The sequence below is a fragment of the Lampetra fluviatilis genome, chromosome 56, assembly GCF_964198595.1.
Source record: "Lampetra fluviatilis chromosome 56, kcLamFluv1.1, whole genome shotgun sequence".
Lineage (NCBI taxonomy): Eukaryota > Metazoa > Chordata > Hyperoartia > Petromyzontiformes > Petromyzontidae > Lampetra > Lampetra fluviatilis.
Window position 1 is genome coordinate 4,516,528 of NC_136330.1, and position 14,203 is coordinate 4,530,730.

The 14,203-nt window shown below is 48.9% G+C and overlaps 1 protein-coding gene and 1 non-coding gene across 7 annotated transcripts in view; both read left to right on the forward strand.

Annotated features, from left to right (window-relative positions):
- The window catches only part of LOC144950104 (disks large homolog 2-like), a 422,604-nt gene that overhangs the window by 344,882 nt on the left and 63,519 nt on the right, over positions 1 to 14,203 (forward strand). For all 6 annotated transcript variants that reach the window (XM_078880161.1, XM_078880160.1, XM_078880156.1 and 3 more), the window contains one exon: positions 11,400 to 11,514. In XM_078880161.1, coding sequence (XP_078736287.1) covers positions 11,400 to 11,514 — 115 coding nt within the window. The remainder of the gene's footprint in view (positions 1 to 11,399; positions 11,515 to 14,203) is intronic.
- LOC144950214 (U6 spliceosomal RNA) lies at positions 6,622 to 6,722 on the forward strand. Its single transcript, XR_013640363.1, has one exon. It is a non-coding gene; the product is annotated as a U6 spliceosomal RNA (small nuclear RNA).

Below are 14,203 nucleotides of genomic sequence, written 5' to 3' on the forward strand. Positions count from 1 at the left end.
GAGTGGGTGTGTGGGTGAGTGAGTGGGTGAATGGGTGAGTGGGTGAATGAGTGAGTGGGTGAGTGGGTGAGTGCGTGGGTGGGTGAGTGGATGGGTAAGTGGGTGAATGAGTGGGTGAATGAGTGAGTGAGTGAGTGGGTGAATGAGTGAATGGGTGAGTGAGTGGGTGAATGAGTGAGTGGCTGGGTGAATTGGTGAGTGGCTGGGTGAATTAGTAAGTGGCTGGGGGAGTGGGTGAATGAGTGAGTGGGTGAGTGAGTGGGTGGGTGAATGAGTGAGTGGGTAAATGAGTGAGTGGATCAGTGAGTGGGTGAGTGAGTGGGTGAATGAGTGAATGGGTGTGGGTGAATGAGTGAGTGGGTGAGTGGGTGAGTGGGTGAGTGAGTGAGTGGGTGAGCGAGTGGGTGAATGAGTGAATGGGTGAGTGGGTGAGTGAGTCGGTGAGTGAGTGAGTGAGTGGACCCTAGGCACAGTGCCTGCTGTGGCCTATTGGAAAATACGGCCCTGGGCGCGCGTACAGCAAATTGCAGGGCTTTGCACCCTCGCCACCACCTCATTTCACCAGCCAAAGCGTGACTCGGCTAAGACGGCTGCCCGCGACAACAGGAAGTGACTGCAAACTGCCCCGTGTGGCGGTCGGGGCAGCTCTGTGAGTGATTGCGCAAGACCGCTGCTATCACAAGGCTGCCCCTATCACCTCCTGCTATGAAGTGATTACTCTACAATTCACGCGGTGGGGGGGGGGAGCTGGGAGGGCTAGTGGTTAAGTATTCATTAAAAAAATTAACCCGTAAAAACAAAGTTTTTTAACTATAAATCCTTTATATGCGTGGCGGCTAGAGTCCTCTCGTCCTCTGGCTTGAGATGGCTGCCACCTATGGGTCAGATGATTGTCTGGCAGCCTTAAGCAATTGGTAATTAAATATTTAAAAAAATTACCCGAAACAAGTGTAAAATTTAGGAATTTTTTTTTCACGGAAATTAATTGTCACGCACAACGAGTCTGTGTGCAAAATGTCAGCTCGATTGGATCACGGGAAGTGGGTTAAAAAACGACCGAAATATTTGCATGGTCGTAAGCAAGCAAGCAAGTGAACTTAATATAAAGGATTTAAAAAAACTCTATTTTACCAGGTAAGACCTACTGAGATTTTATTAGCTTCTGTTTCAGAAGCGACCCAGCCACATGTAATGATAGGCTTATCATCATCATCATCACGTGGAAATGTATAGCAGCCAAATACTCTAAACGAGTGACGTTGATTCTAAATGTGGAGGGGAAAAAGCGGAGGACCCGGAGAGAAATCCACGCGAACACGGGGAGAGAGGAGAGAGAGACACGCGAACTCCAAATATACAGCAGGCATCATCAGGGTCGGGATCGAACCCACGACCTCCTGCGCACCAGGCAAGGTAGTTAACATATCCTAGCCACCGTGATGATGATGAGAGAGAGAGACACGCGAACCCCAAATATACAGCAGGCATCGTCAGGGTCGGGATCGAACCCACGACCTCCTGCGCACCAGGCGAGGTAGTTAACATCTCCTAGCCATCGTGATGATGATGAGAGAGAGAGACACGCAAACTCCAAACATACAGCAGGCATCGTCAGGGTCGGGATCGAACCCACGACCTCCTGTACACCAGGCGAGGTAGTTAACATCTCCTAGCCACCGTAGCACCACATACATATATAAACAAACCAAATATATTTGTAAAACGCAATTACAAAGCGTACGTTTTTTGTTGTTGTTGTACAGTATATATACATTATTTTTTCATTGACGTTCAATAACCCCGAAAAACAAAGTAGATTTCCAAAAGAGGGGTAAAAACAGCAGGTGTGTAACTTGTATCAAACTCGGTGCAACGCACACCCTCAAAATTAGTGATCGATCTGGGGCGTCCAGGCTTGCTGCTCTACCTCGGTTCGGGGTAACGATCGGGAACAGAATATTTAAAGGGGGGAGAGGGCTGGGGGGAAAAAGATGAAAGAACGGGGGTGAGGGAGGGATGATGTAGCCAAACGGGACCAGAAATACAATAACATAAACGCTTTGTCCAGGTTGCAATTAAGAAGTTTAGTTTCAAAATTCACAGTTGGGTATCACAGAGTGTTTTTTTTAAACGATCGAATGCCAGGTGATTGAGGCATTGATAGGGAAATCATGCCCAGTCTGTCTACACCGTGGGTCTGTGCGTGTCTGTGGGTCTCTGCGTGAGACCTTGGGTCTCTGTGTGAGTATATAGGTCTGTATGTGAGTCTGGGTCTCTGCCTGAGTCTATGGGTCTCTGTGTAGGTAGTAGTAGGTTTTTACCCTTTAAACTGGTACAAAACTGACACCTTTATACAAGGCATCATGTTTGCAATAACCACAACACAAGCAGTCAAAATACAAACAAAAAGAAACAACTCTGATAATGATAATAATATGCACTGTCCTTGAAGTTGATTGGTCCACACCCGAGACAGCTTTCCTTAGAGCCTAGTCTCCATTGGTGTAGGTCTCTGTGTAGGTCTCTGAGTCTATGTTTCTCTCTATGTGAGTCTATGGGTCTCTTGTGTGGGTCCGTGGGTATCTGTGCGCGTCGACTTGAAACTATTGCATTACACGTGTTGGGGCAATAATTAAGACGACGAGCAATAACCACGCGGAATTCTCTTCTCCGTACCCCACCGCAGGCTTCCGTGCCTCGCCAAATATATTCACCGACAGGCGACCGCCGCCGCTAATATTAGACGGGGGACGTCCCCCGGTTTTCCACCCGAGTCAACGTAAGGGTTGGCCCTCGCCAGGATGCTATGTTTAGGGTCGGGTTGACTTGGGAGCGCCCCCCACCCACCCACCCACCCCGCTGCAGTTCAAGTTGCACGGAAACAAATATTTGTAAAGCTCCAGATGCCTGCCGGCCCGTTATTGCTCGCAGATATGCCTGGCGCGAGGTGGCCGTGCCGACGGGGGGCCACTTGGCTCTCTTGTCGCAAGGCTGAGTTCAAATCCAGGATCTTTTTTTTTTCTTTCTTCCATTTTTTGTTTCGTTATACGGTGGGTTTTTTTTTCTCTTCTTGGTTCTTTCGGTAAAGTCACGTAGAGTTGAAATAATAAAATAAAAAAAATGAAACATAAAACATTTTTTTAATTTTATTATTATTTTATAACGTTTATTTTTATTATTTTACTATTTCAAAGATAATAATATAATAATTTTGTTTTATTATGTTTAATTTTTATTATTTTATTATTTCAATTCTACGTGACTTTACCGAAAGAACCAAGAAGATGAATCCCTGCAGTCACGAAAGCTTTAAATCGAAACGGTGGGTTTTGTTCATCGTTTACACTTTTGATCGTCTCAAATCCTGGTCATCGCTAGCCCGAGGGTGGCCTTGCAGATGGCAGCGTTTGGCTCTCTTGTCGCAAGGCCGAGTTAAAATCTGGCATGGGTTTTTTTCTTATTCTTATTCTTCTTCTACCATTATACGGTGAGTTTTGTCATCATGTACACATTTGATCGTCTCAAATCCGTTTTCATTCGAGCAAGGGGGCACGGTTTGACTCATTTGTTGTTCGTCTTCACTATTTAAATAATGATACAAATTTACATCAGGATTGTCAGCTTGGAATATCGTGCCCCGATCTTGTTTTGCACGTCACGTTGTCGTGGTGAAAAGTCTCCGCAGGCTATATTCATTGCGGAAGCCGGTTTATTTTTCATCAGCCGTGCTCGCGCGACTCTTTGAGAAGTGCAACGCGTAGCCCCGGAGGCTTAAGCCAAATTCCTCAATATTCGAGGCGAATTGCTCGGGTTTTGTTTTTCCGCACGTGCAAGCGTGCGCGCGTGCTCGTCTTTCAAAAATGTATTCCAGCTCGAGCCGTCTGTTTTCGCGTCACGAGACGTGGACGCCGGTCGCAACGCTCGCGGATCAAAATTGGAAAATGAGGAGGAAAAGCCGAACGTTTCAAACAGCGCTCGCAGTCGTGTGCACAAAAGATGCACTTGGGGCCTATGTGCATTGATGTGAGCGACCGGTCAGCAGGTCCCGAAGAAGTGCATTGTGGGCCTCTCGTCTGAGGTCGCCATCGAAAAAAAAAGTTGAGCAAATGTGACCAACTTGACGGGCAGCAGCGAGAGAGAGTTAGACAACCTGTGGACTGGTTTCGTACTTATTAGGACTCATCAGTACAGAATCGTGACCGATGCTCACTGCTGCAAAGTCCGCCTCTGGGAACCGTAGATGCGGGGAGACACTGACAGAGCAGTGCTAGAGGTGCCACGTAATTACTTCTGAGATGTGTTCAAGTGTATGTACAGGTGACCCCTGACTTACGACGGCTCGACTTGCGACCCCCCCCCCCAATGCTTTTTTACGACCTCTCTTGTAGTCGGTAGGACCACCACAGTAACGATCAAAGCTCGTGCCTACGACCGCCGAACGACTGATACCGACGCAGAGTCGATCGGCGACGAGTCTGAGCAAGTCATGCTTAATCGGGTTAAATCTGCGTGGCAACTTTGCCCGTCCGTTACGCATATTCACGGCTTCGCCATGCCCTCATAGGAACGGGCGCGGATGCCGTAATGCAGAGGCCACGTGCCGGTGCTGGACACTGACCTTGCAGGGGCGGCAACGAACCCTAGCGGACAGTACAGCAAGTAGGTTGCTGGACCATCCCACTGCTTCGAATCTCTCGGTCCGTTTGAGAAAAAGGCACACGACTCAAAATGGGAAAAATTGGCCAAGAAGTGTGTAGACAAGCAAAAAACGAATAGTGATTTGTGTGCGTGTGTGTATATGTAAGAAGCACAGCAAGTTGGCACAGTAGGGGGCACAGGTGGTGCATCAGCCAGTCATCTCAGTCAGTCGACCCGTGGCACCTGGGTCTGCCCCGTGACCTCCTGCCAGCGGGCGTTCGACACTTCACGTGGCCTCAAGGTGCACTTGGCCTGGCACAAGCGTCGTGGTGACGTCACCGCCACTTAGTGGCGAATGGCGGTTGTTGTCGTTATATAAGAAGCAAAAAGCACTTTGCTTTTTTTTTCTCAGTGTGAACTTTATGCCGTTTCACTGTTGGGTTCTGAGTGAACATGCTGACCCAAGCCCGCCAGCGCGTGCATGTACCCTGCTCTTAGTCCAAACCAACGCACACATGTGCCCGTTTCCGAATTGTACGTCGATTGGAAATTTGGGTTTCCATTTTTTGAAATGATGTTCCACAGAGCATTGATTAATGTTTTTAAATCCTTTATATTAAGTTCACTTGCTTGCTTGCTTGCGCGCTTACGACCGTGCAAATCTTTCGGTAGTTTTTTAACCCACTTCCCGTGATCCAATCGAGCTGACATTTTGCACACAGACTCGTTGTGCGTGACAATTTATTTTCGTGAAATTTTTTTTCCAAAATGTTCCACTTTTTAGGAAAAAAAAAAATTCATATTTAATTTTAAATACCAATGTGATAAAAATGAAACTCTTACTCAAGAAAAACAGAAATGAATAATAAAATAAAACCGATGCCACGCATATAAAGGATTTATAGTGAAAAACTTTGTTTTTACAGGTTAATTTTTTAGATGCTCAGCCCGACCAAATTACGCGGGAACAATTTTAAGCGATTACATGCTGGGTTTTTGTGTTAAGTTATTGTGCTCACGGGATTATTGATCTCGCCCCGTCGGCGTTTTGCAAGTTTCTTTTGGCGCCGTATTTGATAAAAAGGTAAAAGCACGCGGCCCTGCGGTCAGTTACTCGCTCACGCCACTGCTGCCAGAAGGGTGTTCACCAGAGCAGCGATTCTTCTTCACCTGGGGGTGAGAGATGCCCTTTCTGGGGGTGTGCGAGACATGGGCAGATTTTTTTTTAGAAGGTAAATCATCGAAAGCGCAAATTAAACATGGGCACGTAAATACAACTACTTTGCTTAATCAATCCCTATGTTGATTTGAAGCTTTCGTGACTGCAGGGATTCATATTCTTGGTTCTTTCGGTAAAGTCACGTAGGTATCAAATAAAATAAATCACGACGTTTCGGGTGCAACACAAGCGTCCATCATCAGGTGGGAAAGCAATGATTTATTTTATTTTATACCTACGTGACTTTACCGAAAGAACCAAAGAGTATACAACTACATTTCGATTTAAAGCTTTTGTGACTGCAGGGATTCATATTCTTGGTTCTTTCGGTAAAGTCACGTAGAAGGGAAATAAAGTTAATTATAATCTGCGTGTTTTGTTGTTGTGTGTGTGTGACTGCTGTTCTTTTAATTATTACGTAAAATCCCACGGCCACTTTAAATGCGTTATGTTAATAATTTAATATCGCTCATCGCAAGGCGAGTTTCCTCCTAGCAAGCCGTTTAAAAAAGGGGAGGGAAACAATAAGGAAATAAAATCACGCTTCCAAAGAGAAACAATCCAAAGTTGTGCCTGTTAACCACAGGAGGGACTGGGCCCTCTCTCACTCTCCCTCCCACTCTCACTCCCTCCCACTCTCCCTCCCTCCCACTCTCTCTCCCACTCTCTCTCCCTCCCTCCCACTCTCACTCTTCCACTCTCCCTCCCACTCTCACTCCCTCCCACTCTCACTCCACTCTCCCTCCACTCTCCCTCCCACTCTTCCACTCTCCGGCAGTACATATACTAAAAATTGGAACGATACAGAGAAGATTAGCATGGCCCCTGCGCAAGGATGACACTCTTCCACTCTCTCCCTCCCTCTCTCTCCCACTCTCCCTCCCACTTTCACTCCCACTCTCCCTCCCACTCTTCCTCCATTCTCCCTCCCACTCCCTCCCACTCTCTCTCTCTCTTCCACTCTCCCTCCCACTCCCCTTCCACTCTCCCTCTCTCTTCCACTCTCCCTCCCACTCTCCCCTCTCCCTCCTCTCCCTCCCACTCTCCCTCCCACTCTCCCTCCCACTCTCCCTCCCACTCTCCCTCCCACTCTCCCTCCCACTCTCCCCACCGTCTCTACAAAGTGACGTAACCCCCCCCCCCCACATGGTAACGCACCACACGCGCACAGAGACACGCGCACACAGACAGACACAGAGACACGCGCACACAGACAGACACACAGAGACACGCACACAGACACAGTGAGAGACAGACACACAGTAAGAGACAGCCACACAGTGAGAGACACACATACACACAGATACATGATACACAGACACACCACACACACACCGTACACCACAGCTCCCCCCGTCGGCCGCTAGCGGGAACAACCAACAGGCGGTTTCCAACTTTCCCACACCGTAACAAAAACTCCGCTCCGCTGTCTCCTCCGTCTCTGCCTCGCCGCCTTCTGCCTCGCCGCCGCTTCTGCTGCTGCTGCCACCGCCACGGCCGCCACGGCCGCCGCCGCCTTCGCGGTGGTGAGTGACCCCGGGCCCCGACCCCGCCTCGGTGGGCCGCACAGCCTGTCTTGCCTGGCTCGCCTGCCTTGCGCGCCTCGCCTCGGGCCCCGACTCGCCTCGCTCTCGACCCGCCACGTTCTCCGCGGTCTTTTTTGTTGTTGCTGCTGCTGCGGTGTGGAGCTAAATGCAGCGACTCGCGGGATTTATTTTTTTCTTTTGGTTGCGTCTCGAGAGGTCGTAACTTTTTGTAACTTTATATTTTATAAATTTTAATTTAAAGAAAAAACACCTCGAGGCTTTGTCTTGTGTGGGTAGGCCCCCGGTATTTAAGCCGCTTGTTGTTGTTGTTGGGTTTGTCTTTAAACAATAACCACCACTACCACCAAGCCCTTAACCACTCACTCTGCTAAACCCTTCCTCGCCCCACCCCGTCACCGGTAACTCACACGAGCGTTGTCGCCGTTGTGACTGCTGTGCCATTGTAACTGTAACGCCGCCACGAGGTTTCTCGGAATTCCGCGTGTTGTGAGAGTCTCTGTGCGTTGTTGTGTGTGCGGTGTGAGAGTGTCTGCGTTGTTGTGTGTGGTGTTGTGTGTTTGGTGTAAGAATCTGTGTGGTGTTGTGTGTTTGGTGTGAGAGTTGTGTGTGGTGTTGTGTGTGCGGTGTGAGAGTCTGTGTGGTGTGTGTGCGGTGTGAGAGTCTGTGGTGTGTGTGCGGTGTGAGAGTCTGTGTGGTGTGTGTGCGGTGTGAGAGTTGTGTGTGTTGTTGTGTGTGCGGTGTGAGAATCTGTTCGTTGTGTGGTGTTAGTGTTGTGTGTGGTGTGAGAGTGTATTGTGTGGTGTTAGTGTGTATTGTGTGAGTGTTGTGTGGGAGTGTTGTGTGTTGTGTGTGGGAGTGTTGTGTGTGTGTTGTGTTGGTGTGAGTGTTGTGTGTGAGAGTGTTGTGTGGGGGTGTTGTGTGTGAGAGTGTTGTGTGTGTGTTCGTGTGAGTGTTGTGTGTGTGGTGTGGGAGTGTTGTGTGTGAGTGTTGTGTATGTGTTGTGTTGGTGTGAGTGTTGTGTGTGGTGTGAGAGTGTTGTGTGTGTTGTGTGAGAGTGTTGTGTGAGAGTGTTGTGTGGTGAGTACTCGTGTTGATTGTCTATTTATTTGTGATGGGACTTTGTAGGATGAATATTGAGATTCATAAGGGACACGGCGTGACCAATACAGTCTGAATTGGTCTGTAATAATCTAGGGCACTGATAATAGTTTGACAGCTATGGATTAACTTCTGGTTCGGGACTCGCCTCCCTCCACTCACCGTGAAAGCGAACACTCCACCTCTGTCGTTTAGCGATGTTTTTAAAGCGTAGGTTTCAACCCTCTCTCACCGAATCTTCTCTTCCCACCATAACCCAACCCCAAACGTGTGCCAGTCGCGGAACAGCTGTTAATATTTACACGTGGCCCGAAGGCGGCAAAGCAAGCAAGCAAGCAGTCTTGTGTGTCTGTGCGTGTGTGTGTAGACACTTGCTAGCGAGTCTGTGCGTTGTTGTGTGTGGTGTGAGAGTGTTATGTGTGAGAGTGTTGTGTGTGGTGTTAGTGTGTATTGTGTGTGGTGTTAGTGTGTATTGTGTGTGGTGTGATGTGAGTGTTGTGTGTGTGGTGTGTGAGTGTTGTGTGTGTGGTGTGTGAGTGTTGTGTGTGGTGCGAGTGTGTATTGTATGTGAGTGTTGTGTGGTGTGTGTAGACGCTTGCTAGTGAGTCTGTGCGTGTGTAGACGCTTGCTAGTTAGTCTGTGCGTGTGTGTAGACACTTTCAGCCCCCCCCCCCCCCGTGTGTCTTAGCGAGGGGCAATCTACACATATAAAGTGCAGTGTGCATTCACATGTGCAAAGACAAAGATCGCCCGCATAGCCTTCAGCGGGCTGGTGAGGCAAGTGGTGTTAGCGACCACCTTTACAAAGGCCGGAACAGGTGGCCAGCATCACAGCCCGCCCGCCCGCCCGCCCTTGTCTCCTACGTGACGATATTTAGAGACCACCGCACCACAGGCACTCATTCGCACCTCCGATTAGCACGGTTGGCTACGTACTGCGCGAGATATGTTCAGCAACTTGAGGCCGAGACCTTCCCGAGCGAGGCGAGGCCCCGGGACAGTTTCGGACGATCGTGACTCTGGTGTTGGTGGGCCCCCCCCCCGAGCGGGAATCGAACTCGGGTGGCGGGAACGAGTTGGTTAGCGCTGCGCCGCCACGTGTACGCCCCACCGCTCTTAATTCAAATGTTCACGGACCAACTTAATATTCTCGTTGGAGATCTGGCAATTATGGAATGAAAGCCACCTTGTGTGCAACAGCTGAATGGATTGTTGCACCGCGTGTGTGAATGGTTCGCAAAAGCGGATGATTGAAAATTGCGATAATGCAAAAATATAACCATTTTCCACTGATCTCTCGGCCAAAAACCACGAATATAGGTTTGTATTAGTGATTAATTTTCTCTGCCATTGCACAGTTTCGTAAATTATAACTTGCAAATTAATTGTTTGGAAAAATCACTCAAAATGAAGCACAACTGACTATTTTGATTGTTACTCTTTTGAACGAATACTAACGATCGACCGATCGATGCACATGCTCAGTGATAACACTTTCCTGGTTCCCGTGAAGAAGACTCGGCCCACTAAGTGGGTCGCAGAGCCACGCCAATCAACATCAATCAAACTCTGCCACCCACTGTTGTAAAGATATGGCAACTACTGTACTGTAGAGGCGATCACGTGGATGTCGGATTAACCGGAGCAACATATTTGCTCGGTTTAAGGACGTGACTTGAAATAAACATTTCCAAGAATAACAATGTAGGAATGTTTTTAGATAATTAATTTGGGCTTAAGGGAAAATCCATGAGTTATTAATATATGTCAATCTCAGGTGTGGGGTTAATCCACTAAAAAGCACGCGGATAATCGTGAGTCTCCTGTATTTGGCGATTGATGAGTGGCGAAACCGTTCCTTGAACAGAGAATGAAATTAATCGTTCTCGCGTTGGGCGAGATAAGTTTTAATTTAATGCACCTCGGGAGTCAAGGATTTTACGAACGTTCGGGAAAAAAGTTGGGCCGGGAGGCCGATCGGATAACGTTTATTTAATTTTAGTTTTCTTAATCGTGTGGTCAGACGCTGTGGTCTGTTTGATATGAATCTAACGGTAGTTCTGCGGTTGTCTTCTGCCGTGGCTATTCTCAACCCCCAGCCTCGACGCCGCTTAGCATCCCGGAAAATAAGGGGGAACAAACGTTGTGAGAGAGGTAATTTGGTTCTTAGGGACCCTGCGAGTAACATGGCCAGGCTTGCCTCGTCCATCGTGGACAGCCCAGCCCTGGGGTTTGTCTCTCGGCGGTCGTGGATTTTGCTCGGTCGATGCCGTCGAGTGTGAATTGTGCAGAGGTCTCAGTAAGGCCCCCCCCCCCCTTTCATGTGCATGTATACACATGAACTGATACATACGGGTACAGCTACATGCTTGCGTACAAACATGCATACATTAACTGTTAACACATGCGAACTTGCTTGCATTCATATGTGGGCCGATATATTTAGACCTGTTCTCCACCTGAAGACGGCTGCTTGCGTTGTGGCCGAAACGTCGTGAGAATTATTTTATTATGTTTTATTTTTATTATTTTATTATTTTCCTTTCTACGTGACTTTACCGAAAGAACCAAGAAGACCCGACAGGTGGTTCACCGTTAGAGCTGAACCACCTGGTTGATTTGGCCCATCATCGCTCTGGGGTTGATAAAATGAGTAGCAGTTTGCGGGGTGTGGGGACTGGGGTGGGGAGGGCGGCTCTCCTGTGGAAAGACTCGGCCCTGCCACAGGAACGAGGAATTCCCGCCACTGCGAAGCAGGAGTCGAGCGCCGCCACGATGCTCATTTGAGCAGGAAATCACTCTTGACGTTATTTTTATTTATTGACTTTCATTCAACGCGCTGCGCAAACTAAACCTGACAACGGATGCGTTCCCCCCCCCCCGCTCTTATCTTGCAGAGTACACCCGCTTCGAAGCCAAGATTCACGACCTCCGGGAGCAGATGATGAACAGCAGCATCAGCTCCGGATCGGGCTCGCTCAAAACAAGCCTCAAGCGCTCGCTCTACGTCAGGTGAGGCACGAATGTCGGACCGTCTCCAAACTTGTTTGTGCCCCGTCGGTGCTGGTCAACGTCGCGTAGCCACGAGACGGAGAGTACGCGAGTTTAATAATCTCTCTCGTGGAGCTGCTGCTGCAACCGTGCGGATTCGAGAACTGCCCGTAGAAGCGGATATTGTAGAGCTACATCTTGAGATCCATTCAAGTGTCACAGAACTGCCCGTAGAAGCGGATATTTAGAGCTTCCTCTGAGATCCTTTTTCGTGCGAGAGAATTGCCCACAGAAGCGGATATCGAGCGCTACCTCTGAGATCCCTTCTAGTGCGAGAGAACTGCCCGCGAAAGCGGGTATCACAGAGCTAGCTCGGAGGTCCCTTCCAAGTGTGAGTTTTTGTCTTATCCAGGCGATCCCTCCCTCTCTCCGTCCCCCGCTAACCCAGATTATCGAGAGTCGACAATGTTCGCTTGAACTTTCGGGCAAAGGCCCTTCCTTCTGTGAGAGACCAATGGAGGACTGAGCGACGAACTGACTTTATAATTTGGCGATCGCACTTTACACTGTGGGGGGCGGGGGGTGGGGGCTGAGAATACTGAGACTAAAAAAAATGTCCTCGACTCGTCTTTGCAACTGCCGTGTAATCCGAGAGGTGTCGTGTAATCTCCGGTCGACGTTTAGACTATTGGGAATTTTTGTTTTGCTGCTATTAATGTTCAAATGATGGGCCACTTTTGTTGGCCAGGTCGCTTCTGACAAATAAGTTGAAACCTCAGTGGGGCTTTGCCTGGTAAGATGGGGATGGTTTCGTTTTATTTGTATGAGTTTGGGTGATTCGTTTACTTTTCTTGCACTTTGCACTACTGTTTGTTTTTCTAACGTTCTTATCCGCCCATACTGGACGTCTGCGAAAAGAGCTCCATAGCTCATCGGATTCCTAGAGTTAAAAAAATCTTCAGATTCTGATTGAAATTGTTTACCAGTCAGCGTCGCCAAGTGCAGGAAACGGCTCGTCATGCCATGATGCAACGCGGCTCTGTGTCAGCGTGGCATTCTCATGCGCCAATTGATCTCAACACTAACCTCGGCTCTTTGCATGCGAGTGCGTACGTGCGCTTTTTTTTTTGACACTCACTCTCGGAGAGCAAACCCGATGATGACTCTATCTACGAATGGGGAAACCTCCCCCCCCCCTCCCACGTTCGATGAGTCAACCTCGACACGGTTCACTTTGTAAAGCTTGCCCCGATTTTCCTCCCTCGCTCGACTCCAAAGTTCACGGTCGTAATTCACTCTCGTTTGCTTCGCCGTCGAGAGAGCCGCGGGTTGCAACACACCGGGGCGCAATAAAACGAGGGCGCCGATTGAGCTTGGTGTCACAGCGGGCTGCTATTGTTTTACCAGTGCTCGCAAAAAACGAGGCCAGGGCAGAACCCGCGAAGGCCGCTTTGCCAAACCCCTGTCATGTTCCGCCGTTGGAGTCTGGTGCTTCGCAGAGACCCGGAGCCGCTTGTTGGTGCGACGGTTTCGCGGCTCGGTGCCCAGCTGCCGCCCCGGTTAACACCGCGGTTGCGTTCGCCGTGCGTACAACTGCAAAAACTCGAGCCGCCCCGATCACGAGAAAATCTCGCAAGCCGTGCGTGACTTTCAAGTGGACGCGCGTGTGTGTGTGGGCGTGTGTCATTGGTGGTGCATCAGCCAGTCATCTCGGTCGTCTCAGTCGACCCGTGGCACCTGGGTCTGTCCCGTGACCTCCTGCCAGCGGGCGTTCGACACTTCACGTGGCCTCAAGGTGCACATGGCCTGGCACAAGCGTCGTGGTGACGTCACCGCCACTTCTTGGCGAATGGCGGTTGTTGTTGTTGTTATGTCATTGGTGCTGGCCACTCCACCCCCATCGTATGCCGGGGTCGGCCTTCACAGGTGCGCACTAACAGCAACTTGCCCCAACGGTCTGTTAAGGCCACACGGGGGATCTTTGTCTTTGTGTGGCTGTTAACACTCCTGCCCTGCAACCTGGCGACTCGGGTTCAAATCCCACTCGTGGCCACCAACGCCAGCGATGATTATTTGAACCGGTCCTGGGCTTTTCTTAGGGACACTCAACCCAAATGCTCCATAATAGAGGTTTTTGGGTTGGATCTTAATTTAGGAGCTTTCGTGACTGCAGGAATTATTCTTTGGTTCTTTTCGGTTAAGTCACGTCTAAAAATAAAATAATAAATTAAAATAACATATTACGACGTTTCGATTGCAACACAAGCAATCATCATCAGGTATAAAAGAAATAGCAACAAAAAATCTAACTAGAAAACTATAGACAGACATACAAGCAGACAGACATCACAACGGCACACAGAGAGAGGACACACATCGGCACAAAGAGAGGGGTTGTCTCTATGACGGTCCCTTAAATATAGAGAGGGGGGGCGAGAACGGAGAGAGGGAGGGGGCAGAGAGAATTAGCATATCAATGAGTGTACGCCAACGTACTGCTGCTGCTGCAAGTAAGATGACAATGTGGAACGCGCACGCAAAATTGAAAACTAGGAGACAGGCACACGAAAATTAAATAACCCAGCAACATATCGAAATGTGATGTAATACAACACAGAGAGTCGGTTAACACACAATTAACGCATAGCCTGGTTGATTACGTGTTTCAAAATTTGCTAAGTTAGAATTTTAAGTGTGAAAATTCCAAAGA